This window comes from Leopardus geoffroyi, chromosome B2 (assembly GCF_018350155.1).
Source record: "Leopardus geoffroyi isolate Oge1 chromosome B2, O.geoffroyi_Oge1_pat1.0, whole genome shotgun sequence".
In the NCBI taxonomy this organism is placed as follows: domain Eukaryota; kingdom Metazoa; phylum Chordata; class Mammalia; order Carnivora; family Felidae; genus Leopardus; species Leopardus geoffroyi.
This window is the reverse complement of record NC_059332.1, coordinates 43,533,175-43,561,086: the sequence shown is the minus strand read 5'-3', so window position 1 is coordinate 43,561,086 and position 27,912 is coordinate 43,533,175. Positions and strand designations below refer to the sequence as shown.

At 43.3% G+C, this 27,912-nt stretch overlaps 1 protein-coding gene across 9 annotated transcripts in view; it reads right to left on the bottom strand.

The window, feature by feature from the left end:
• The window catches only part of RUNX2 (RUNX family transcription factor 2), a 281,233-nt gene that overhangs the window by 109,364 nt on the left and 143,957 nt on the right, over positions 1-27,912 (bottom strand). For 7 of the 9 annotated variants that reach the window (XR_006717237.1, XM_045498433.1, XM_045498434.1 and 4 more), the window contains exon 6: positions 4,531-4,704. The exons of the other annotated variants lie outside the window; for them this stretch is intronic. Coding sequence is in view for 6 of the 7 variants with exons in the window: in XM_045498433.1 (XP_045354389.1) it covers positions 4,531-4,704 (174 nt within the window). In the remaining variant the exon portion in view is untranslated. The remainder of the gene's footprint in view (positions 1-4,530; positions 4,705-27,912) is intronic. 9 annotated transcript variants of the gene reach the window in all.

The window sequence follows — 27,912 nt, the reverse complement described above, 5'->3', positions numbered from 1 at the left end:
GCGATCAGAGCAAAACCCAAGCTCCTTACCAGGTCCTTGAAGGCTCTCCATAATCCACTCCCTGCCTGGCTTTCTGTTATCATTTCCTGTGTTCGCTACATTCCACTTACACTGATCTTCCTGACCCCTGAGCAACCACAGTCACTGCTTCCCGGGAGCCTGTGCATGAGTCTTCCGTGGCCGAAAATGCTGTTCCTCACAGATCTTCAAAGCTCTTCGGAGAACCCTGTCCCAACTTTCTAATCAAAATTACCTTTTTCCTTCCCTAAGTTGCTCTCTAATGCATTACCCTATTCAATTTCTCAAAGCATGTGTTATTGTCTGAAGTTATCTCGTATGTATGCTTATTTACCCATTTACAGACACCGTCTGTCACGAAAAGGGGAGCTCCTTGTCAGCAGAAGTTGTATCTATCTTGTGCACTTACTTAACGCCTGGCAGATAGTAAGCACTCGAGTATTTTTTGAATGAATGAATAATAGAACAGCAGAACGCCCAGCCCCAAAGGTTAGATGAATGCCCCAATCCACCAAACCCACGGGCCTAGGTCTGCTTTTGTTGCTGTTGTTGTTGTTTAGGTGTAGCTCACTCACCCACAAAGTACTGAGTTTAAAACAGTGACTGTCTTGAGCAGTATCTCCTAACATAATATCCCTATCTCCACTGCTAAGCACCACGTTCTGAATCAAAAGAAGTAGCCATTTGTGACCGACTAGGTGTTTCCTAGCACCCAGAGATAGGCACCAGATGTCTGAGGATTAAAAAAAATAAAAAGAAAATAAAAGAAAAAAGATACAGAGGAAGCAACTTCCTCAGGAAGCCATAGGAGGTCCTGGGGCCTTCAGATAGAACATCAGCCATTAAAGACGACAACAGAAGGACACCATCAGACCAGCACGGCAGAGAAGCCAGCCCATTGCACAGCTAGGACCGTTAGCCCTAGGAACTACAAGAGACACTGGAGAACACTAATATGAAACACTCAGTGCCTATCACTTCCTCAGTTTATGACTTCTAACTTCATTTCACCCCTTTTCTGTTGGCAAGTGTATATATAGTAGTGACCATACAACCATGATCATCATCTATAATCTTGGGGTAAGAGCTTGAGATATCAAAAGGGCCAAGCCAATGAGAGATGACAAACTTCTTTATCCAAAGGATTCCATGAACTAAAATGCAGACATTACATACTGCAGAGAAGTTACAAAACCCATCGTAGGCAAGGCTCGTAAGTAGAACTTACATTTAGGCATGCAATTATGTAGATCCTACACTGGAATGAAACCAAATGGTTTCACTATGCAAGCGTTATACCGAAATGTGATTTCTGCCACTGGTGCTCATCACCAGGGAACAACGGCACCCTGGGACAGGAAATGAGAGAGAACAGTTGATGCCAACAAGGCATGACATCTCAGCTCCTCTTGTACTGATATCTTGTCATCTAAACTTTCATTAATTCAACTTTTCACCAGATGTGCCTACCACTGTGCCTACACACGCCAAAATTAATCCCTGTAATAAATCCCTTGAAGAATCTGCAATCTAGCAGGGTGGAAAGAAAGAAACACCCAGCAGCTGCAAAAGAAGGCAATCTCAACTACAGCTTAGAGGCTAGATAGGCAGCCTCTAGACACAGGTCCCAGGACTCTTTCCTAAAGAAGGTAACAATGACCTTGAGGGACGGATGGCACCTTTCTGCAGACATAGACCACCGGAGATAGAACAGCCTAAGTAAGAGGGTGCAGGGGGAAGAACGTGGACTCAGGAAACAACAGCATTACAGTCCGGGGACAGATGTGGCTGTGTGAGGGCTGGGAAGGATCCCTATCTCTTCAATTAGACTTTAAGTCAAGGACAGAGCACTTTTCTTCTCCCCTCATCCCGTATTACCTGAGACCTAATTCTCTACATGTGGTAGGCTCTAAATTATCTTCACTAAATAAATAAGAAAATTAACCCAGAGAGGAAAAAAAGTGAAATAAATTCACTTCGAAGTTGCTGCTGTTCTTGGATGTTCTTGGATTTTGTAATAATTTGGGTCACAGTAGAAGTGTGCACACCCTCGGTTATAGGGAGATACTTGTACCAATCACCTCACTAACAGTACAGGAGCATGTAAGGAAAGTGCACATGGCCAAGAGTGGGTAGGGGTGGCACAAACACATGTGTCAATCTGCACATTTGGAAGGCTGCTGGAGACAGTTGTTGGGCCCAATACTCTGGATGCTAGAAAAATGAGAAAACTGATCTATAAATCAATCATTCTAGTGCTATAATCGCCAATGCAGAGCTAAGACTCTTGTGGTGTCATTCCAGAATGCTATCGGTACCTAGAAATACAACTGTTTTCTGTTTTCATTTTTTAGAAATACATCCAGTGAGTATTTAAAATATTATTTTTAATTGATCATGAAGGAGTTGTAGCATGGTACTGTATAAAAAAAAAACACACTACGTCAGGAGTCAAGAGACTGAATTCTGCTCTGCCACTAGCTTGCTGTAAAGCTGCAGACAAGAAGAAGCTTAACCTTCCTGAGCCTCCCAGCGGGGAGGGAGGTGACCAGCGGAGGAGAGCCATGTCTATGGAGGTGGTCACGACCCTGGTCTGCCCAGATGCTCTCCTGGTATCCCCATGTCTTACACCTTCTCAGAGCCTTACTCTCTGCACTTACATCTGCTGCTAACATGTAGATCCCCCTTACCACTTTTACTGGCCTTTTGGCTAATGATACCTAAGATACCTTCAGTTTCTAAAACGTCCTCTGGTGCTTTTTTATGTCGTCATCTTCAGGTTTGTGGTCAAAGCCTTGAGGAAAGCATCTTCTTAAATGAATCTAGCAACACACAGTTTCCAAAAGCCACTTTGAAAGCATTAGTCATTAGTACAACATAATTAGCAAACAGTTAAGGATTAGAACACAGAAATCAAACATTTAAAGAGCTCAGGGACTGCCCAATCATAGCACATATATTTTTCTTATATGTATTTTGTTAGCCATCATAAGTCCCTTACAAATCACATATAAACACTCTTAAATATGTATACAAATGGGTACATGTGCTCACACACACACACACACACACCCACACAGTCTAAAGATTACTCTGAAGACAAAAGGACAGCTATTTATGAAGCTTCATCGAAGATCTAAAGCCCACTACTTTAAATGCAGTAGCACCTGTAGCAACAAGCTTGAAATTCACAAGTTAGTGTGAATTTCACCCTTATATTTTTATCAAGGACGCCTGCCTAGTAAACACAGTAAGCTTAATTCCTACTTATCAGCATTTAGTGATTTCTTTAGGCTAATCCATGGCTATTGTTCACAGAGCTCTAATGTTCTTCCCTGATGCAGAGATCTGGTTCTCTGTAGTGTTTAGATATTTTATCTTTATAATTCTGTATTATCTATTAAATATGTACTCAGACATACCCATATATTCAGACTCATATACATATACCCACAGAAACCTACTCTAAGTAAATATCCAAGAAGACATATCCCTAATACGGGCAGGGGAGAAAGAGAGGAAGGTCATTCCATTTATAAACAGTTATGTTTATAAATTGTTAGGGACACTCAACATGTAAGCACTATCAACCAAAACCTAACCGTTAGAATAGTCTCTTGCACATTTTGTTTTGAGTTATTTTCCCTCCATTCTGGTCTACCTCTGCCAACAACAGAAGCCAGATGACATGACTAAGTGACATCAGCTCTCAGTATTTCTGATGGGCAACTTAAAGATCTATGACGACTGACATAACTCCTCTGTCACCAGGACCCAAGAGCAATCACACTAAAAGCAAGATCTGTTTTTGCACAACTGGGGCAGAAAAGAGAGAGAGACAGACAGACAGAGCTGGGAGTCTTACTGCACCAAATGTGAATGATTAGTGTGTAATGCAATGCTGATGTTAATTTTTAAGAAGAAAGGTAAAGCAAGCGGCTTACTAGAATGTAGTAATAAAGAGACATGTCGCAAGAGGAACTGGAGCTAAAAGTGAATCAGACGTGAATTCTGTCTGCCCAATGAGCCGCTCAGTGACCTTGCCTTATACCCACCAATCAAGGCTTCCTGTTAGCCCTGGGCAATTTTCAGGCAAACTGAATGAAATAGTTATACATGTAAGAAATTTAAGCCCAAATCTGAGACGGTAAGACTAATCTTCTAATAGTGAGGGTGTGAGGTTATCCCCTGCACTAGCCGGGCACAACACAGAAACTCATAACAAACATTCTCCCGGAGAACATAGTCGTTACCATCCACTAGTGTTGCACACTGACATCGCCAAGAAGTGCAACATTAGCAGAAACTTCCCCCAGGTTTTATCCCAAAGTTACTGAACGTTGGAATTTTTTTTTTTTTTTAATCAAAAAGGTCAGTCTCTTCACATCTTGATTCTTTAATAATAAGCCATTTCACAGCCCAGGAGTATTGAAGTGAGTACATCTCGTGTGGTAGCCCCTCACCCCCAGCCTGCCGGACTGTGTGCAAGTGAAACCTAGGAGTCTGTCTTACCTGTAATCTGACTCTGTCCTTGTGGATTAAAAGGACTTGGTGCAGAGTTCAGGGAGGGCCGTGGGTTCTGAGGCGGGACACCTACTCTCATACTGGGATGAGGAATGCGCCCTAAATCACTGAGGCGGTCAGAGAACAAACTAGGTTTAGAGTCATCAAGCTTCTGTCTGTGCCCTGGAAACAGCAAATCATAAAATAAAAGCATATTAATGAGCTGAACAATTGACCATACTAAATAGATATGTGAACATACATACTGGGGGTTTAAAGCCAAGGGATTATCAATACTGGTATTTATAAGGAAGTGTCTCTACAATGCCTTCCATTTCTAGTGGCTTTCTAAGCATCATCTGGTGTGGAGCATTCCTAGTTCTGTGCTACAAACGGAGAGCTGAGGGTCCCCGAGGGTGACTCGGAGCTGACACCAGGACTGGCACTCAGGAAGGGCTGTCTGCGTGCCTCGTCCAACCCTCTGGGCGAGGGTGGGAAAGGTGAATGTGTTCTGGGCTACGTTCGCTTACTTCGTGAAGGAGGAAACTTCCCGCAAGTTCAGAGTCTGTGCATGTCACACATATTATCCCAAAACTGGGGCAGAAACAGAGACAAACATTTGTCAAGGGGCAATTCCCATGATAACCATAGTGACTTTTCTTTTTCATGTTACAACCAGACCTCACTGAGACTCTCCTGAAAAATTAAAACTCAAACCTAGAACCCCTTTCAGAGGAAAAAGTGGAAATACGGTCAAGGAAATGCAGATTCTCAAGAGGAATCTGGGTATTTTGTGACACCCCCAAAACCTCAAAGCATATAATAAACTATGTGAAATCTGACAGAATGCTTTCTTCTATTTTAAATCTAGTACTACGGTTCTGTATAAGAAATGGAAAAACACCCTCTGGGTTACCACGTGAATGTGAGATTCCACTATTAACACAAAACAAAACATAACTTTGTTTCGCTTCTAGTTTATTCAAGTCTCAAATCGAAGGAAATTCTAGATAATAAGGAAATACGCCCGCTAAAATATAACTCAGGTTCTAAGGCTTTTTGAAGATCATGAAATCATTTGCAGCAAAGAGTGGAGTATGGGCTTGGTGCAAGTGTAACAGAACAGCGTGTGAGACTTGGTGCCACGTAAGTTAAGTGCACATCTGCAGAGTGGTGCCGAGGTGAACGAGCAGGGTAATGCCTCGTACATGAACAGAAACATACTGTAGAGTCCTTTTTCCATATTCTGTACCAGAATGAGGCCTGAGTATGTCGCCCTAACATACTGTAACTGAAACCGAAGCAGATTCAAAGAAGAGCCATTAAGATGATGACTGGGGGCGCCTGGGTGGCTCAATCAGTTAAGCCTCCAACTTCAGCTCAGGTCAGGATCTCACGGTTTGTGAGTTCGAGCCCCGTGTCGGGATCTGTGCTGACAGCTCAGAGCCTGCAGCCTGCTTCGGATTCTGTGTCTCCCTCTTTCTCTGCGCCTCCCCTGTTCACGCTGTCTCTCTCCCTCTCTCAAAAATAAATAAACGTTAAAAAAACTTTTTTTTAAGATGATGACTGGAATCAGAATTTGCCCTTTGAAGAAAAATTAAGGAAATTAGGATTATTACCCACAAAAGAAGAAAACCTGGAAGGAGGATTATTAAGAGCTTTCAAGAATCAGGAGGTATATTCTACGGGTAGCGAGAATACCTCATCTTCCTCTCGGTACAAGAGGACAAGAGGAATATATCAGGATAGGGTTAAGTTGAACATTAGAATTTCCCAACTATAAGCTGTCTTCATAAGACAAATTCCTTATTTTATTTGCCCCAAAATGTATTTTCCTGTCTCCTTTTTCATTGCCTACCCAGCCCAAAGAAAACAGACAGGAAGCCAAGGCTTGGTAATATGAGTTTAGCTGTCTCCACAGCCAAACATATTCCAAATAGGCCCATTAACTGAAATGGACCCACCACCCTATTTCCTGCCAGTTGGGGCATCTGCTATAATGAGGGACTAAGACCAGGAGAAAAGTGATCAGGAAAATTCTCTGTGCGTGGACGGGTGTTTTCCTTGTTGTTCAGAACTTCTTATCCGGATTATGAACAGATTTTAGAACTCTACACGGCCTTTAGAGATTGGTCCAAACAGCTCCTGGAGCCCAGCAAGCATGGTATTCACAGACAAAGCGACGAAGGCCTACAGAGGTACCACCACTAGCCTGTGGTCTTCAGCTATTGGCTGGTTTGGCCTGGAAGAGGATCACAGTTCTCATCCTAGCTGACAACGCTTTCCACTCATCATGTGGCCCCATCAATGCTGGCATTCTAGATTTATCTTCCCTTCCTCTCACAGCTGCTGTGGTGGACTGAAAATATCCAGATCAACAGAAAGAGACACCTACGAGCTAAGCCCCATGGGGTGCCACGGCTGGTTTTCAACGCAAGCAGAAGCAGCAGCAAGGATCCAATTACAAAGTTAATAGCTCACCCATTACCCTAAACAAACTTCCATCAATACATCTTGCTGTGTCTAACTAGTTTGACAATTAGGGAATTATACAGTACTTGTCACAGTTGGATCCATGGATTCTGTTCCTCACATACATACATACAAAAAAAAAAAAAAAAAGCATTGGTGTGGTGTTGATACAGCTGTAAACATTAACAAGAAAGCTTATGGAATTGTCCCTGGAAGTTATTTTTTTTTAATAGGCCATATTTTTGGAATGGCAGATTCCCTGAGGGCTAAGGGGAGGGCTACACGATCTTGCCCGGTTCCTTTAAACACTGGGACTTTATGTGGGCTATGGGTCGCAAGAAAACTTAATAAAGCTTTGCCTCCGCTTTCTACAGCCTTTTCATTAGGCTTTCATGGAGACTGTAGGAGATGTGAGCTCAGCATTTGGACGTGTGAGTTCACTTTGTATTTTCTCTTAGCCCAGTGCTTCGGGGGGGATCGTAGGAAGTTGGAGGCAAGAACACAGAGAGGACTCACAGCATCGCTGATCAGTATGAAAACTGGAGGAGCAGGTGAAATTTTAAAAGCCTCAATGGCCTTCTGGAAATCACCTTCACACGTGAGCTACCAAGGATCTACAGACACCCAGAGTAATTCCGGGAGCACCGATCTGTGGCTGCGCATGTACAAAAACACATACACGTTTCTCCTTGCAGATGCCTGCCCCTTTGTAGCTACCACCACAACCACAACAAAATTCTTACGGGACGATGAAGAACAAAAGCTGAACAGGTTCTTCATCTTTCAACCATGACAAATAGCGGCTACCGCTAAACCACATCAGGGTTAACATGCGAACGATGGGCTGCAAGAAGACGTACCGAAATCCTCCACACTCGGGCAGTCCCTTAAGAAATCAAGAACAGGAAGACAGGGGCACACCGAGTTAAAGCAGAGACAGGGTCCCCTGCCGTGCTACGGGGAGAGCTGAGCCTCATCCAAAGGGCCAAAGAGTGGGTGCTCCAAGGAGGAGGAAAGCATAAAGAACGCAAAACTGTTGTGTTCTATTTGAGACCGTGTGAAAGCTCGGGCACGAATCGTCTTCTCTAGCTGTACTTTCTCCGTCGGGCAGTGGTTCCTCCACGCCAGCAGGATTCAGGAAACCCTCCAGGGAGCTTTGAAAAATATAGATGTCCAGAACGCACATCAGCTCCATTAGATCGGAATCTCTGAGAGCGGGTCCGGGGGAGTTCTTTTGCAAGATCACTCACAATCCGATGGGCAACTGAGGTAGAGAACCACTGCCCAAGGTGACCTCACAATCTCATGCACTCGGTGCCACCTATTTGTGCCAGGGACTCCCCCATTTCTGAGGTAAGCCCTGACTTCTGTCCTGAGTTCCAGGCCTGTGTGTCCCACTGCCTACCTGACTCTCCCCTGGGATGTCTACAAGATATTTAAATGTGGTATACTTAAAACAGAATTCTTGACTCTTCTCACCAGCGAACCCCATTCCCCTCTCAGAGTACCCTCATCTCAGTAAGTGGTTCCAGCCACTCAGTCACTGCAGCCAAAAACCTAAACATTTCCCTTGATTTCCCCTTACCCCTCACGCCCCACATTCAATCTATTACCACGTCTCGTCATTTCCGTCTTGAAAGTGTATCTCAAATCCATTCAGTTCTCTCATTTCTACTGATACAGCCCTAGTCCAGGACCCCACCACCTTTCCCTGGGCATCTGACACTGAATCCTTTGAGTTTCCCATCCCAGGACCTCTCCATACTCCTGAAATACTCTCCCCCTATTTCTTTGCCCACTCCTTCTTATCCCTTAGGCCTCACAGTGAACACCACCTCCTATGAGAGGTCTTGTCTGCCACAATAACCAGAGTAGGTCCCCTCCTTCTAGAGCACACCCTCCATTTATTTCCTTTATGGCTATTACCACAATCTGTACTTATCTCGCGTACTTATTTGTCTCGCTTGCAGGATATGAACCCCGTGAGAATAAGTGCTCTGTCTTGTTTCAAGTTGGATCTCTACAACCTAGTCCAGTGCCTACCATATAGTAGGTGCTCAACAAATATTTAGGCAATGAATGAATGAACGTGAATAGTCTCTCTTTTAGATAAACGTCCAGGTTGAGAAAAAATTTTCTGCCCTGGCATATCATATTATAATGCTATCTTTCCCCCCCAAAAAACCCTTCTCTTTATCTGACAACCTAGGGAATCCAGCGGGCAAAGCCTTTCTTTAGAGCCTAGCCCTTCTTGGTGCTTGCTCAGAAATTTCCCTAAAGGACGTGCATTTTAAGGGAATGCCCGATTGCTTCCTTGCTTTCTGAAAAAGTCCCGTTTGCTCTCATTATAATTCTTCAGCATTGTTGCAAGTCATTTAGAATCAAAGAGCTGAAAAGGACAAGAGAAATCATTTTGACTCTAAACTTCTGAGTGATGTACTTCTTTTATGAATGAGGACCCTGAATCCCTGAGAGGGGAGGTGACTTGCCCAAAGCCACACAGTTAGTGGCAGGACTAGAACTCGGGATTTCTGATTGCTGGCCCCACGCTCTTTTCCCTCCCGTGGCCAACGAGCTTATTTTAGATTAGAACACTACAGCATCGGTCGCTCAGGGGAAATCACGGTCAAAGTGAATTTAAAATGGAAGAAAAAAAATAGTTTTCAGAACAAATTTCTTTCAAAAAGTTGAGTGTGTTTGGCTGACCAGGACTCTTGTTGCAATAAACTCAGGGGCACGAGAAGAAAAGTGTGATCAAAAGGTCACGGCATTCACACATCCTCAGAGCAAAGATGCTGAACCTGGTTGCCCCAGGCCTCCCCCACCTCCCCGCCCCGCCCACTCTCCAGTGCAAGGGCACCGCGCTCGCCGTGACAGTTGGTAACAGGGCCGTTGGGTTTTCCGCTTAGAACAGGCCTCAGAAACTGGTACGTGAAGACCCTGAAAGTGTGGTATGCGGACTACAAAAACAAACCTGCCTCTGTGATGTGACCCATTCTGCTCGTTTTTATAAAAGTTGACTGAGAACTGCCTAACCACTGAGGAAAGCTCTGTGGGCCCCCAGCCAAAAGGTCACACCCTGCGCACTACAGTCACAGTGTGATGCACTCCTCCGGAAGGGTCACCCAAAAGCACCTACAAAAGAGTGCACCTTGCAAAAACAAGGCACCTTCACGAGAAGGGCACCAAGTCACGGCAGGTCCGCTATCCTGGGGCACAGCAGGGTCATCTCGTGGATCATGATGTTTGGGAGCTCCCCTTTTTACAGCAGTATTTTAAATCAGTTTGGGGGCGACTGGGCGGCTCAGCCTTTTAAGCATCTGACTTCAGGCTCAGGTCATGATCTAGCAGTTTGTGACTTCAAGTTGTGCATGGGGCCTTGTGCTGACAGCTCAGGGCCTGGAACCTGCTTCGGATTCTGTGTCTCCCTCTGTCTCTGCTCCTCCCCAGCTCACACTCTGTCTCTCTCTCAAAAATAAATAAACATTAAAAAAAAAAATTAAAAATAAATCAACTTTAAGCACTCACTCATTGGGTATCTACCTCTACCCTGAGTATCATGACAATACAATTTTAAATTTTTTTTTTCAACGTTTATTTATTTTTGGGACAGAGAGAGACAGAGCATGAACGGGGGAGGGGCAGAGAGAGAGGGAGACACAGAATCCGAAACAGGCTCCAGGCTCCGAGCCATCAGCCCAGAGCCCGACGCGGGTCTCGAACTCACAGACCGCGAGATTGTGACCTGGCTGAAGTCGGACGCTTAACCGACTGCGCCACCCAGGCGCCCCTACAATTTTAAAATAGAATAGGGGCACCTGGGTGGCTCAGTCGGTTAAGCGTCTGACTTCGGCTCAGGTCATGATCTGGGTTTGTGAGTTCGAGCCCCACGTCGGGCCTGGGGCCTGCTTCGGATTCTGTGTCTCCTTCTCTCTCTGCCCCTCCCCCACTTGTGCTCTGTCTGTGTCTGTCAAAAACAAATAAATGTAAAAAAAAGAATGTTTTAAACAGAATAAATAGAGGCAGCTGGGTGGCTAAGGTGGTTGAGCGCCCAACTCGGTTTCGGCTCAGATCATGATCTCACAGCCCGTGGGTTTGAGCCCCACATAGGGCTCTGCACTGATAGCACATAACCTGCTTGGGATTCTCTCTCTCTCTCTGTCTCTGCTCCTCTCCCACTCATGCTCTCTCTCTCAAAATAAATAAATAAACTTCAATCAATCAACCAACCAATTAGAATAAATAAAACTAAAAGGCAGATCTGCAATAGACCATCAGGCAGGAACCAGTACCACATCCACAATTCTGATTGGTTCGTCCATGTGGGCGTGTGCCCACATGGGAGCCTCACCAGGCATGGCAAGGAGGAGGGGAGAGAAAATCTTTAAGATAATGTCCTTGCCCCGCCCCCCCCAGCAGTTCAGTCTAGTAGGGAAGAAGGGCACGCAATTAAATATAACTGGAAAAGTTTACAATGAGGGAAAATCACTAAAATGCTTAGGTGTGGGGATCTATTAGGGACATATGAATACGGACTATTTCAAAATATTAAGGAGGCAGTGCTTTTTGTGAGTATGTAAAAATATGCCCTTATATTTTTGAAGAGCTAACCAATATATTTAGAGGGTAAGTGTCATAAGTCTGGTATTTGCTTTAAAATATTTCAGCAAAACAAAAGGTGAAGTAAATATGGCAGAATGTTACCAGTTATAAAATAAGGTGATGGGTATATGGGATTTGATTAAATATCATCTCTTTTAATGTGTTTGAAATCTCTCATAATAAGAAAAATCTTTAAAAAATAATAAACTGGAGGGGCACCTGGGTGGCTCAGTTGGTTGAGCGTCCAACTTTGGACTTTGGCTCAAGTCATGATTTCACGGTTCGTGAGTTCGAGCCCCGCTTCGGGCTCTGTGCTGACAGCTCAGAGCCTGGAGCCTGCTTCAGACTTTGTGTCTCCCTCTCTCTCTGCCCCTCCCTGGCTCGTGCTGTGTTTCTGTCTCTCAAAAATAAATAAATGTTAAAAAAGATTTTTTTTAATAAAAAATAGTAAACTGCTATGGGAAGAACAGTGAGCCACTGCTGTTGACTAAAGGAAAGAGGAAACCCTTGCTGATGAGACCATTATGCCCTTGAAGGTTCAGGAGGATACTGATAAGCAGAGAAGAAAGGAGGAAAGCTGGCTGGAGGACAAATGACAGCAACGTGATAATAAATATCTTGGGAGACAAGATCGTGTTGAACATGTATGTGATACGGATCTCAACAGAAGCACGCTATTCTTAAAATCACTTGATGCCTCTAGTTTTAAAACCAAACATTAGCTCTTTTAAACTATACAATCTAAGGGCACCTGGGTGGCTCAGTCAGTTTAGCATCCGACTCTTGATTTCAGCTCAGCGCATGATCCCAGGGTGGTGGGGTCAAGCCCCGCATCGGGCTCCATGCTAAACATAGAGCCTGCTTGGGATTCTTTCTCTCTGTCTCTCCGCCCCTCCCCTGCACATATGCTCTCTCTCTCTCTCTCAAATAAAAAATAGTAATAAAAATAAATAAACTATGCAATCAATATGGGAACTTACCCTTTTAAGACAGATCTTTTCATCCCCTGACTAATGAAACAATACTCTGGCAGCCGGAGAGCCTCCTCTCATCTGCCATGCACTCAGGCTTCCCTGAAGGAGGGGTGGCTGGGGAGACATTAGCTAATTTTGCTGTCAACAAGTATGTGAGAGGGAGGAGGCCTGGTCCGGTACTCCAGGGCTCAAACCACAGGATATACCCATTTAAGATGTTGTGACAACGATCCTTAGGAGTAAAAAGGAAGAGAGGAGAGGACGTGCATCAGAATTACCATTTTTTTTTTCCAGAGCAAACTGGTTATATAGCCACAGAGCTACTATTCCACAGCAGTTCTGGAAAAACAACAACAACAAAAATGAAGTCTTGGTTTTAATCTCTCTGCTCTGAAAGTGGTACATGAAGGAGTGTTTGCAGGGAGGGGCTGGGGACGAGGCTGACTAATCTTAAAGTCCTAATTCTATTCCAAATGATATTACTTGGAATTTGACTACTGCGTTGAAGGGTGAGCCTTAGTTCATCTTAGAGAATTCAATTTAGGTGGTTTCCAGCAAAAGCAACGTAACAGGGGAGACAGCACGGACTCAAGGGAGTTCTTAGGGGAGCCATGCAAAGTGTGGATCCAAACACTTTATAACTATTGAGGCTCCAGATTGAAAACCTTGATTTTCTGCATTCCTACATACATGTGAAAACTGGAAATACTACCGAGAAAAGTGAAACTTCTCTTTGTTTACATTCAGATGACTGCATTTCACTGGTGGTTTGTGAAAGTCCAAAAATGAAAGACCTATATACTCTTGTGATGCTCGTAATGTTTAGTTAAGCCCTCTGCCTCTCCCTAACGCACCCCTGCCCCCACTACAAACAGTCCCAACCAGCCTCTCCTCTAATTTCCTTATTTCCATTAATATCACCACCTCTGGGGTGCTTGGGTGGCTTAGTCGGTTGAGCGTCCGACTCTTGATTTTGGCTGAGGTCAACGGTCCCAGGATGGTGAGATCAAGCCCCACACTGGGCTCCGTGCTGACAGAGCAGAGCCTGCTTGGGATTCTCTCTCGCTCTCTCTCTCTCTCTCTCAAAATAATTAAATAAATCACTTATCATATATTAAACAAATATATCACCACTTTCTAGTCTCTGAGGCTCAAAATCCAGCCCAAATTATTTCTTCACCACCTCCCTTTCCTGGACCCCATCATTCACATAAGCCCATTCCTATAGTTTCTGCAGGAATGGGCCCCCACTTTCCATTCCCACTAGAATGAACCCTGCTTTCCAGTCCCATCAGAATCACTCCTAACCTCTCACTTATGGCTAATACACCAGAGAAGAAGCCTGGAATAAATGAAAGGGCATCAACTAATTATATGACCAACTGTAGGAAGGGATTTAATGGAACTCGCCAGACCTACCAAAAATGAAGGGTGGAACTCTCCAGACCTACCAAAAATGAAGGGTTCATTTCCATAATTTCTAAAGTCCTTTCAGCCCCTGAATCTTAACATCACTCACCTGCTCAAAACCTTTCAACTGTCTCACGCTATCTATAAACGGAGCTCCCTGAGCCCAGCAGGGAAAACAAAGACCTGGAAACACCCAGAAGATATGGTCTGATTATACATCGTCACACTCATTTCCAATGTCTACTTCTGTACTACCCCCTGTATTATCCACGGTTCTTCACAGAGCCCCTGTACCTTTGCGAAAGCTGTCTCCCCCACCTGAAATACCCTCACCCCACCATCTCCATTTGGTCATCACCCCGTTCTGGTCTTCTAGGTCTCTAGGGCCTCGGTGATCCCTCTGGTTTCCATCTCAGCAAGCTGAAAGCAGCTACAACTGGTTTTGTGTATTACATGTGGTTACACTTAAGTGTAGTAGGCATTCAGTCAGCATTAACTTACTACGAATTGATATAAAATATTTATACAGAATTTCAAACCCTATAATCTTAGACTCTCCTGGACTTGACTATAAAACCTTTGAGGATGGGTGTCATGTCTCTTGTCTAGCACATAACCTAGAGCTTAGGTACAAAGAAAGCACACAACAAATGGTTACTGAATTAATAAATAGGGACACTGATAAATCTAGAATTATCTCTCCTTTTGTCCAGTAAAAGAGAGGAGAGGGGGAAAAAAAAAAAACAGGCTAGTCATCGGGAAACATTTCCCACAGTAAAATTGATGAGTCTATAATCTTTGCTGGGAAAGGCTGCTGAGTCATCTTTTTTCCTAAGAGTATGCTGTCTGGTTCAGGTCACAAACTATTTCTGGACTAGAACAGTAAAATGGACTAAGAAACTGCCTTCATGCTTAAGAAATCCCTAGCCAGGGGAAGCGAGCAGCCATACAACAGGACATGTGCGTGGGGTCCCAGAGCTCACAGAAGACAGCTCGTGAGAGGAGACAGCTCTAGAGCCATATTAATGTGGCTTCAGACAGAGGACCACAGATCATAAACAAATCCCCTTCCAGGAGATTCTTCTCTGATGGCATTTCAAAAATGAACTAACAGAGTTTGTCTCTAAGGGCCCTTCTTAATATATAAACCAATTTCTAAAGGGGAAAAAAAATCATAATCACCACCATGTATCTTCAAGAGCCCCCTTTCAGCCCTTGAACAGAGTCAGGCATGTAGAATTCAAAGTTTATCAAGGAAGAAGAGAGGAAGAACAATTTCACCCAAGAGAGGTCTGAAGCCTTCCCGTCTCTTGGGTAAAAACATAATTATGGGAAGAAAAAAACATAATCTACTCAAGAGACATAATTACATAGTTAAGCCATAGACTCCAAAGAAATATTCTAGGAACTCCAGTTCATAGAAAAAAAATGTTAAAAACTGAATTTGCTTTCTTTTAATAACACAAGGCGCCAGTTTAGATCAGTGAGTAAAAAGTTCACTCTCCCAAACTCATTTTTAAAACACAATTGGGTGCATGAGAGAGATCACTGAAGGAGAGCCTCTTTCCAAATCTAGGCTTCTAAAGGTTCAAGAACTCAAGATCTTTCAATAAACACACAAATGAAAGAATTGTGAAATATTCATATTCGTGCATCTCAACTGCAAGTTCCTTTGTAACTTTTAGATTTCAGGCTGTGGCAAATCACGACCATCAAAGACTGAAGGGGCTATCAGGCTATGCCAATATCAGTCACACATCAGGGAATAACTTCTAAAAAACATATGCTTAGAGTGTAATCCTTTTTCTTGAAATAATGGACCTGAAAAACTTGAGACATCTAAAGAAAAAGAAACTCATGGGAGTTAAGAAGAAAAAAAAAGATTAAAAAAATTTTAAAGAAAGACCAGACAACGAGGGGAGACAGGCAGACGGGAGATGCAGATGCCTAATACTTTTTTGCAAACAGGGCAAGAAAGAGCTCCCAGAGAACCTGGCTGACTTCACGGTAGCCCAGCTCCGGGGTCCTAAAACACCCCTCATCCACTCAGCCTCTTTACCTCCAGATTCTCTGGTACTTTCCAGTTCCAGTCCTGCTATCCTTGACTTCTTCACCTGTCATTTCCAAGGGATGCTCTTTCCCTCTTGACTCCCATTCAAAGTAAAAGTACATGAATGAGGATTTTTCAGAGGTGGAAGGGAATATGGATTTCCAGACCATGTTCTTCACTTTAGAAAAGTCACTGATGCCCAGAAAATACTGTGCCTCGTTCAAAATCGTGGAAGTAGGCAGTGACACTGGAAGCCAGTCCCCTGACCTGTCTCAGCCCTCCTTTTCATATGCCAGGCTGCCATACAAAGAAAGGAAAGGAAAGGAAGGGGAAGGGGAAGAGGGAAGAGGGAAGGAAAAGGGAAGAGGGAGGAGAAGGGGAAGGGGAAGGGGAAAATAGTAGAGAAAGAGAGGCCGAGAAAGAACAGAATAAGAAAAAGCAGAGAAGCTTTACTTCTGAGGATTTATTACATTGTACCCAGACTTTCCAACTTTGTTTTAGCACAATACCTCCTCTACTCATTACAACCCAACATCCACAGCCATCCTGGGCCATCTGACACTGCATCTCTCGCTTTAGTTTCTGGGAAACGAACAAAAGATCTCTTTCTCTATGTTTACACTCTACCCCTAAAACTTAGTAAAACTTGAGTGTTTTTGTTCAGAAAACATTTCCTTTGCCTTCTTTTACTAGAATATACTTCACACACACACACCGCAGATTTGTGTTACTAGGATTTGCAGAGACCCCACTGAGAGATGTAAAGATCTTTTTAATGGGAACGTTTCAAGCAATGGAAATGGTAGTTTCCACAGCTGAACAAAAAGCATCACTGTTTATTTGCCAATAATCCAGCTAAACACGGATGGCTTTATTCTTCAAAGAGTCCAGTGACAACTAGCCTCTACAGACTGTCACGCAATTCCTGGATCCTGACTGAACTTCCTTTGCATGCGATCTTCTCTGTTTCTCTTTCGCTACTATGGTTTTGTGCATATGTTATGTAACTGCATGTGTGTTTGAAGCAAAGGGAAAACGCTACACAGAAGTAATTAAAAAGTGCAAAGGTTCCTCTCTTGACACATGCCGCGACAGCAGCGGAACATCATTTTCAACTTTCCCATCTCTGTAACAGGAAGCCAATGTTAAAAAGTAATAACCAAGGAGAAATTCAGCCAGCTCCCGCAGCCCGGTCTTGCTGTGCTAAATGGCAGTGAAGATCATAGAGGAAATAAAAAGGAAAAGACAGAAAAAAAAAAAAAAAGATTGGGGGGGGGGCAGTTTCGTGCTTAAACTGGACCTCGTCCAGCTGGCAAGAGGAGGTGGTTTTCTTAACGCTTGCAAAACCTGATTACTTTTTTAAAGGAATGAAAAAGAAGGAGATGTAAACACGACCATTAAGACAGATTTAAGGTACTTAGCTTTAATCTAGTCTAAGGCTGCTCTGATTGTCTGCTGCCTTGCAGCTCTCTGCTTGCTAGACATGAATACGGCGCATGTCAGTGTCTTCTGAGCGGCGAATGCTGTCAGCTGAGCTCTGTGGTTACCCTCTCAGGTCAGGCATGGAAGGAGCAGCGGCTTAAGCAATAATGGATGGATGTCTGTTGTGTTCTGTGTCTGTCAGAAGTCTGTGTTACTACATTAAAGGACTATTGTGTTTACATCTCCACAACAGGTCTTAAACAGATTGTTTAAACATGATTAAACAGGAGATGTCTTTGAAATAAGCCCCCTCATAAAATTCAGATGGGCAAGGAACTGAAAAATGCCGTCAACAATATATATTTAAAAAAAAAAAAAAAAAAGATCATTTCTCGCTAAGCTGCAAAGGTCACATGATATCAACTCCAAAACAGAACAGTTTACAAGTTCAACTCAAAGGATTCCCTCCTATCTCAACACCCTTTTCCAATGGAATAACGTTTATCCACCTGTCCATCCGCCCCTCCCCAACGCTGTTGCACAATGTACTATGTAGTCTTGATAGACAGATAATTGCTTTATTCAGCCGCGTGAAATGAAAGGAGTCTATTGTGTTAATCCCGGTAACTCTTATCTTCTGTGAACTCTGAATAAGGAACTGAGAGCTCCACCTCTTCATTCCAAAACTACTGGAGTTCGCTCGCATTCAGATCTGCTAAAGTGTTCTTACATTCCGGGCTGTCACTAAAGGTGCCAAGTATTTTGAGTAGGATCAAGTTATTGTTATATAAAAGGGAATCGAAAGGAGTGCTAAATGGGAGTTTAGAGATAGCAAGTTTTAACCTTTTTTTCAAGGCACAGCAGACAGGAAAAATGCATACTTTTCCATCCAAAGGAGGTGGGTCGGTGCTCATTTTTCAGGCGTACTCAGCACCCCCTAACTCAAGTGAAGAATGCTATGGAGGCCCTAGCTCAATAGTCTATTTATTTTTCATATTAAAAAAAAAAAACCTTCCGGTGATTAAAATTAAAGCTTGTTTGTTTTTTCAAAAGCAAGTGTAGGGGCGCCCGAGTCGCTCAGTCAGTTAAGTCACCGACTTTTGATTTCAGCTCAGGTCATGATCTCACGGTTCATGAGTTTGAGCCCCACACCGGGCTCTGCGCTGACAGTGCAGAGCCTGCTTGGGATTCTCTCTCTCCCCCTCTCTCTGTCCCTCCTATGCTCTCTCTCTCTCCAAATAAATAAAATAAACAAACAAAAAAAGCAAGTCTAGTATTAAGTTTTAAGGATTTCAGTCTGATGGCTTCATGCTGAATTATTTCATCAATGACAGTTTGGTGAATTCTTTTCTTTTGTCCATGTGAAATGTACAAAGTGTTGGCTTTTCCACATATACATGTACGTTAGTATCTCTATCATACACACACATACACACACACACACACACACACACACACACACACACACGAGAACCAACTGAAGTAACGGCAATACTACAGAGTTCCCCATCTCTTTCAGGTAATTGGGAACGCTGTCCTCTAGAGACCCACCATGCTGTTTGCACCATGACGCCACCACCCCTCTGACTACTGAACACATCTTTCCCTGCAGTGTGGGGTTCTTATGTATCAGCCTAATTAGATGCCTTTGTTGTTGCTGTTTTGTTTTCAAAATGGTACACACTCAAGAATCTATGACACTCGCTGGAAAAGAAGTAATGCGATCTGGAAAAGTGGAGTAACCAATGAAAGAACGTCATCTTTGATCTCTTCTCATCTGCATCCTATCTCTTTAATTCACAGAAATTATATTCTTTCTACTCCTTACTCCCGGGATAGGCTGTTTCCAAGAGTTAACTGGCCTAATGGCTCAAAAAGTCCTACTAGCAACCATGGAGATTGAATAGTAAGCTCTGTTCAATAGAACTGATGATTGCCCAACAGGTAGTAAGAAAGATCCCACATGACTGAGTCAGGAGATGTGGGTTCTGCCAGTAATGGTTAAGTTGTGAACTTCTTAGGTACAGAATCTTCTCCGCAAAATAACAGACTACCCAACTTCCAGTTCTAAGAATCAGTGACACTATGTATGCCTCATTTGTTGTCACTATGGGCTACACACACACACACACACACACACACACACAATTAGTGAACTTAATAAAAAAAGTTAAAAGGCCAAGCTGGTAAGTGACTAAAAAGTGAGAACCCCATATCTAAATGTGGGTTTGACTATATGAGGAGCAGAAAATCCAGAGTCCGTTCCTAGCTTTGCCACTAACTTGGTTGTGGAGCTGTGGACAAATAATCTATCATCTCTGTGACTCAACTCCCTCATCCGTCAAGTGAGGATCAAAGTATGTGCATCACAGGAATATCATCAGGATGAAATGTAACAGAGGTGAAAACATCCTCCTACACAAGTAAAACCACGATGCAAACATGATAAACGAGGGGGGCTCACAACATACTGGGAGAGGCATAATAGAAACAAATAAAACACCAGTGCGATCAACACCATAATCAAGCTCTGAACAGGCCAAAGGGAGCCAAAGAATAAACGCTGAACTTCCAAGGGTGGTCAGAAAGGGCTTACAGAAGACACAGCATTTGAATAAACTGAAAGGATAAGTAGAATTCAGTCCAAGCAAATGCAGAAGAAAGACATTCCAAGCAGAAGGAACAGGAAGTGCAAAGACAGAAAGGTTTTAAAAAAGTGTAGAGGGGCGCCTGGGTAGCTCAGTCGGTTAAGCGGCCGACTTCGGCCCAGGTCATGATCTCGCACTCCGTTGAGTTCTAGCCCCACGTCGGGCTCTGTGCTGACAGCTCAGAGCCTGGAGCCTGTTTCAGATTCTGTGTCTCCCTCTCTCTGACCCTTCCCCATTCATGCTTTGTCTCTCTCTGTCTCAAAAATAAATAAACGCTAAAAAAAAAAAAAGTGTAGAGTGAAAGAATTCAGTGTGGCTCAGCCACAAGGGTGTGCGTGGCAGGCAGGTGGGTAGGTCAGATGCTGAAGGGCCTTGTCTCCTATGCCACAAAGTCTGAACTTCATCCTACAAGTGACAGGGAACCACTGAGATGTTTTAAATCAAGGGTGTGCCAGGAGCTGATTTAGAATTTAGGAGGACCACTCTACTTACAGGGGAAAACAGGTGGAGAAGGGAGTGCATTTAGAGGCATCGAGCCAGTTAGGAAATTATGTTTGTATTGTAGGCCAGGGGACAACAGTGAGAGTGGGAACCAAACTAAAGCGGCGCTAACAGGTGCGAGGGAACGCACGTGAGACACACAACAGAGTCAACCAACGGTAGCATAGAATAATCAGATGTAAGAAGAAAGGCAGAGAGGGGGAGTCTCGGGTTTCTAGTTTGGCCACACGGGTGAACTGTGGGGCCCTCAAAACCGACAAAACCAACGGGGCTCCCCATTTGGGTGGAGAAGTTTGGCTAAAGTGGAGGCAGGGAGCCCCCAGCGTCGTGTGGGCCGTTCGTTTGAAGTGCCCAGGGGACACAGTCAGCCCTTTCTGGGCCAAGTCACAAGTCGGACTGTGGCTCTGTACTTATCACTGACAGGGGTCAGAGAATGAACAGAATGAGAGAATGTTGGGGTCTACGTATGACACTGGGAATGCCAAAAATCAGAGGCGACTTCAAAGACGAAGGAGAGCAGAAGAAAACATGAACCTGTAGCAAAAAATCTCTACATCATCTTTCCCAGTGTTATCTTCTGAGAAACATTTCTTCCTAAATCCCAGGGAGCAGCATATTTGAGCACCTCTCCTGGTGCCATCTGCACTCCGGTGAGGTATGGCAACAAAGTGAAAAAACGCAATCCCTCATCTCTGCCCTCTCCCTTTCCATGCTCTCACTCCCGGTGTCCATCAGAGAGTAACAAACCCTGAAGAATCCATACGGGGATGGAAGAAAAGAATCCATCTGTTATGGATGGAGATGTGGCAGGGATCCAATGCAAACAGCACGAGTGATATCATTTATAGAACTGCAACCTGACTAATAAACACACATAAAAGGGCTTCAGAAAAAAAAGTCTGAGCCACCAAGTTGGCCTGAAGGTTTTTAGACCTTTTCCTTTCTCCCTCTGTGAAAAATAAACTGCAGAGGTTGCTAAAATTTAAAACAATTTAGAACTTCCCTTGATAAAAACAGGATTCTCACCTCTACTGGTTTTGTAATGGGCTTATCTTCTATTAATTCAAAATTAGGCCCTTAGCTATTCTGTGATTTTTACATACCAGGTCACAGTATAAATTTTTTATGCCTTAATCCTAATCTGAAAATAAACTTCACTACATATTTAAGTTCATTCAATTACCTGATCTACTTTGTTCAACTGAATTACATTCAACTAAATTATCTACAGTTGATCATCACATTGGTACTAGCGCAGTTCCAGCAGAGGAGATCAACAATTACAGAACTAAAAAAAAAAAAAAAAAAAAAAAAAAAAATGACAGAATACTGGAGAAAGCAGCATTGGAACTTAGCCCCAACTATGGAGTAGGCCCCTGATTCAGAGAGAAGAAAGCAGAAGGGGGCATGCTAAAACTCCCATCGACAGATCTGCAAAGGGAGCCAGGGGTCAAGATGGAGGGCTTGGGGGGGCGCCTGAGTGTCTCAGTCGGTTAAGCGTCCAACTTCAGCTCAGGTCATGATCTCATGGTTTGTGAGTTCGAGCCCCGCATCCGGCTCTGTGCTGTCAGCTTGGAGCCTAGAGCCTGCTTCAGACTGTGTTTCCCTCTCTCTCTGCTCCTCCCACACTCATGCTCTCCGTCTCTCAAGAACAAACATTTTTTAACATTTTAAAGAAAAAAGATGGGGGGCTTGGGGGACTTATGATAAAAATAAAAGAAATTTAGTCAGTCTTCTAAAAGTCACCATCTATCTACCCAGAATTTAATATTCCAGAATTTCTGCGAATAAGTTGAATTACTGATACTCAAGATTCAGCTCAAATACTTTCACGTCAATAAAATCTTCCTTCCAAACCCCCAGACAGAAGTAAAACTGCTTCTGAACTTCCATGTCACTTCAGCTGCCCCTTTCTTATGCCCTTTCTCATTTTCTCTCACTTTCTGTCACACAATCACCATGCCTTACCCTCTTCCAAGACGAGCCTCTTTCCGAGCCATACACATGACTAAGTCATCTCTGAATTCCTATGGCTCTTTTTAATATACGTATGGTAGGTACCCAATCAGTGTTTGTTGAATAAATAGATGAATGAATCCAGAATATGGGTTAGCGGCTGAAGGAATCCGTATGCTAGCAGCCTCTCCACCTAGTAAAATCCAGGTCTCGTTATAAGAACCCCTAAGGCAACTGAAAAGCCTTCTAACCATATTCAGTAATAGCTGTCTTGCCCTCTTCTCTTCCTCTATGGTATGAAATGAAAAGCTAGGCTTAATATCTAATGAGTACTCGCTGGGAACCTGACACTCAAGAAGACATCTGAACTTCCTAGCATTATGCAAAGCCAGAGTCAGCTCTACAGATTCTAACAATTTTCTAGGCTTATTAAAAGAAACGAACAAATATCAACTTCGTTTATATTCCTTCTACAGCAAAAACTAAACCCGACTGTCCCCTCCAAAAAAAAAGCTAAATGCATACTGAATCATCACAGTGTACACATTGTATTATACACTTAAATACTTAAAAATATATGTATATTTTTCCCATGGGTATTATTTAATATATTTACCTATAGTTCAGTTCTTCCCAGAATATCCCCTGGCCATCAGTATGCAAACTGCACTCACTCACTCTACCTTCCACTCTGATGCTGGCCAAAGGACAAAAAAACACAGCGAAGCCAACTGAATCTGCATGAAGGGCCTGGGCTGACAGAAGATAATTATCCTGACCTCAAGATGTGTTTTCAGTGTTGACAAATCCCATGTTTCACTGAATTAAGAGTAATTTTTCTTTTCTTCTCAGACCAAAATCCCTTGGCCCAGATCATAATTCAAAACATGTATACCTGAGGCGACCATGGTACTCCAAGGGGGCCCGCCTCTTCCAAGCACCTTGTACCTGTTGACCGTGGTGGCACTCGTGAAAAAGGCAAGAAAGCATCTGACTTTCATAACTACATTGGAGGAAGAAAACTTGACATTCGCTCTCAAACATATGTGACTCCTTTCAAGAACTCCTGACTCAAAATTTCAGAGGGAAGTGGCCCTGTAATAACATCTCTTCTGAGAATAGTGCCATATGGTTTTAACAGAGGTTTATTTCCTGAACCCAAAGAGGGCTGCTGATTCTCAATCCAACGAAAATAATTATGCAGACAATTTCACTCTATTACTTTCAGTGAAACCCATTCTGTGTGGTCCACACATGCCCACTGACACCTTCAAAGAGACATTAAGCCATTTTTATGTATCATACCCTTAATGGGTGGGATGCAAGGTAAATTTCCTTGAAGATTAGCACCTGTCGTCATGCGTAAGGCACCCCCACTTTGACTGCCACGTTAATTCTCTGAGCGGGTCAAGAGGAGAGAGATGAACAGAACTTCCAAATTGAGTAACAACTAATTATCAGCCAGATATTAGGGAAAACACACACACACACACACACACACACACACACACACACACACCCCAAGAACCAGAAATACTTCACCTCCCAAAGTTAACAGCACTGCTGGGAAATTATTTCAGACACAATTGGCAGGTAGGAGACCTGGGGGAGGGGAGGGTTGGGGGAGGGTAACAGAGAACGATTCCCTTGTGTAAACTTCAGCAACATTCAACTGCTAACCTTAAAATAATCAGAATAGGAAAATAAAATCCCTTCGGTGCAAAAGCTGAACAACACAAATGCTGTAAAAATAAAGACTTAAACCAAAGAATACAACTATTAAATAGCGCTTTCAAAGAAGACCACCCTTTAAGCCTAAGAATATTCCCTTAGAACAGAATGCACCGACCCATGCCAGGTTGCCCCTGAATCTGAATTTTATTATGGTAGTTGGCTATGAATTGAACTGACTCTCCCTTTCAGACTATTAAAGATCACGGAGTTTGAAAATAAACGCATGAAAACTACTTTTTATTTTGCCAGCATACTTGGCGCGTTGCAGAAAGATCCTTTCCCTCCTGTAAGATCTGTGCCTCCCAGTACCTACCCACCTCTCTTTGAATCAGTCAGAGAAACAACCACCACCAAAAAAGCAAACTCTCTCTAGAGGCCCACAGGAATTTCACCGAATCGAAGTAAAATCGCAAATATTCTTTAAGAGAGGCAGACAGGCAGACAGACACAGTACGAGGAAAGCAGCGTCCAGGCCCACGAGGTCAGAGCAGGAACCAGATACAAACCGGCACAGCATTAACCACAAGGCAGGCCCAAAGGCGGTTCCAGGACTGTTTTCTTTAGACTGCCTGAAAGTCTCGCCAAGAAACAGACGGATGCTACTGAAAGAATGTCTTCCCCAGCTGGGCATCTGGGTTCTAGGACAGACAGCCCTGCTCCTGTGTGTGTGGCCTGCAGAACATATCGAAAGCTTGGGAGGGAGTACTTGGCAGAACAGGAGAAAACCTAAGGATGGCCTTTTGGGGGGAGAGGAGAATCTAATGCCAACATCATGCGCATTTGATTAAAATTTCGCCTTTGTTGCTGGTACCCAGGGCTTATATTCTGTTTCTCGCTTTTGCTATCTGTGTCTGAGGATCTATTTACTGATTGGGCAAAGAAACCTCTCTGCTCACTTTCATTTCCAGGAATACTTTTACATCTCATTTTTGCACCAGCCAACACTAAGGCATTTTTGTTTCTAACCATCCAGGGGAATGTTTAAATAAAAAACAAACCGAAAATCTTGAAATTTCTTAAAAACAGAAACAACTGGAATCTGCCTAGCCATGCATGAGAACTATGTTGCCAAACAGGTTTGGGTTGAATTTTTTTTCATTTTTTCAAAATAATTCTGGGGCGCCTGGGTGGCTCAGTCAGTTGGGCGTGCGACTCTTGATTTCAGCTCTGGTTCCAGGATCCTGAGATCGAGCCCCGCTTGAGCCCCCCCCCCCACATGGGGCTCTGTGCTGAGTGTGGAACCTGCTTAGGATTCTCTTTTTCTCTCCCTCTGCCCCTCCCCCCATTCATGCTTGCTCTCGCTCTTAAAAAAAAAAAAAGAAACAAAGAAAGGAAAAACAGTTAAAGTTAAAAAAAATAATTCTACTTACCATCATTCATCAGATTTATTTTCTTAAAATACTAGCAAGTAGCAAAGTATTACTTCAATAGTATACTGGCTAACATAATAAGACAGAAACAGAGCTCTATTAAATAAAGAAAACCAGCCTCTACTGTATGCCCTTCAAAGTAAAAAGTCCGAGCTCAGCAGAGAAAAGGAGAGTTAACCTGAAAAATTAACTATCAACAGACAATACTACCTAAACTTCCAATCTCAACAGAATAGTAATACACCATCTTCTCAACTATTCTATTCAATTTAAATGGCTTTGAAGATGCCTGGGGTGAGGGGTATAGGTACTGCTTGAATTCTGCAGAGGAAAAAAAAAAAAACGCACAAAACACAAACTGCTTTTTAGGAATTTAAAAACGGAACAATTCCCTGATTTACATCCATAAATATCACTGGAACACTTAGCATTTTATACAAAAGCCATCTGTACTCCTAGGTCAGGAATTCCTCTGGTCTGGACCTGCTTTTTGATGTTACAAACCTGATGAAGCCAATGAGTGGGAATCACTCCACCAAATTTTAAAAAGTTAAGACATTCTTGCTGAAAAGAATGGGAAGAAAGGGGCGCCTGGGTGGCTCAGTCGTTTGGCTTGAGCGTCCAACTTCGCCTCAGGTCATGATCTTGCATTTTGTGAGTTTGAGCCCCGCGTGGGGCTCTGTGCTGACAGCTCAGAGCCTGGAGCCTGCTTTGGGTTCTGTGTCTCTCTCCCTCTCTCTCTGCCCCTCCCCCGTTCATGCTCTGTCTCTCTCTGTCCCAAAAATAAATAAACGTTGAAAAAAAAAAAATTAAAAAAAAAAAATAAATAAACATTAAAAGAAAATTAAAAAAAAAAAAAAAAAAGAACGGGAAGACACTATAACCTCCCACCCCTAAGCCCCATGCTGAAGTATTCCTGAATATTAACATGGCTCCTGGCTTGGCTTTCTATTATCCTTGGCTTTGACTGGCAAAACTAAATAGCTAATTCATCTTAATTACCACAATACCATTATTATGGGGCGTTCTGGTTAAATCTCAATTTGTGGGGCCTGAATTCATGAAGCCTATAAAAATTTCCCTAGGACAAGGTGGTAGAAGGAGCAAGTTAAAATGAATCTAACTGCTATGGAAATGTTTTGCTTTCCCAAAGCCGTAGTACCTGCCACAGTCTTGAGCTAACAGTTCGCGGCATGTCTTCAAAGAGGTGTATTGCAAAGGGAAACAAGCCTAGAAGTGAGACATTTTAATGCCCAAACTGGGTGCCACAGAAGGCATGGTTTCTGAGTCTCAAGGGAAACTCACAAGGACCAAGAGAAGTATTCTAGGTACCAAAGAAGGACAGTCTGAGCAAAGGACAACCTTGGACTCAGAAGGAGTCCCAAGGTCCACAACGATCTCCTCCTCAAAACCTGTGGTACCCTGTCTCTACCACGCATCTGACACTTACCATACACTTCTCTGTAATCTCCTCTGGAAGGGATTTCTAAACTTCCTGGCTCTATGTAAAATCTTTGAAGGCAGAGCACATCTTTATACTCCGTTACATCTCTCAAACTACAAGAAAAAGCTGGTTTTTAATTGGCTGAGTTGTCCAAAGCCTGGGCTTTTTTCTATCAAGTTGGGGTCTGGGTAAAGCTCAAATGCATCTGAGGGAAAGAGATGGAAAGGAAAGGAATGAAAATTAATCATGTCATTTGGCCGTATCACTTTTCTCGGATCGCTTTACATGTCTCCACATTCAAAGGCAAATACTTCCTCCTTCAAAAAATATATAAGCAAAGAGCTGTTAAGCGTCCCATCCTCCTACACAGTAACAATACTTTTGCTGATTAGCACCCATGGCTCGACTAATTATTGAACACAAGAAAACACAACCATCAAACTACACGTCGCCACAGCGCTGCAGCTGGATTGACAGGAAAAATAATATCTACTTTTCCAGTGGCAATGGTGGTGTAGAGTGCTTCAATGTGTTTTTCATTGCGGAAGGGGTCTGATTTCTTTCGTACGGATGTCGTCAGGAGGCTGAGGGTTGGTGATGGAGCTAAGATGACAGAAAATGAAGCCATGGAAGAAAAGCCTGCAAAAAATGCTTCATGCTACTCTAGTTAGAGATGAAAGGTGGGTGGGGTGAGTACTGGGCTCTCCTAGGCTCGTGTCATCGGGGAGAGATGCTCAAGAATGGAGCAGAAAGAGTGGACGTTGAAAGCTCTCAGTTCTCGGAAATCTTGCTCACTCTTTCGACTGTA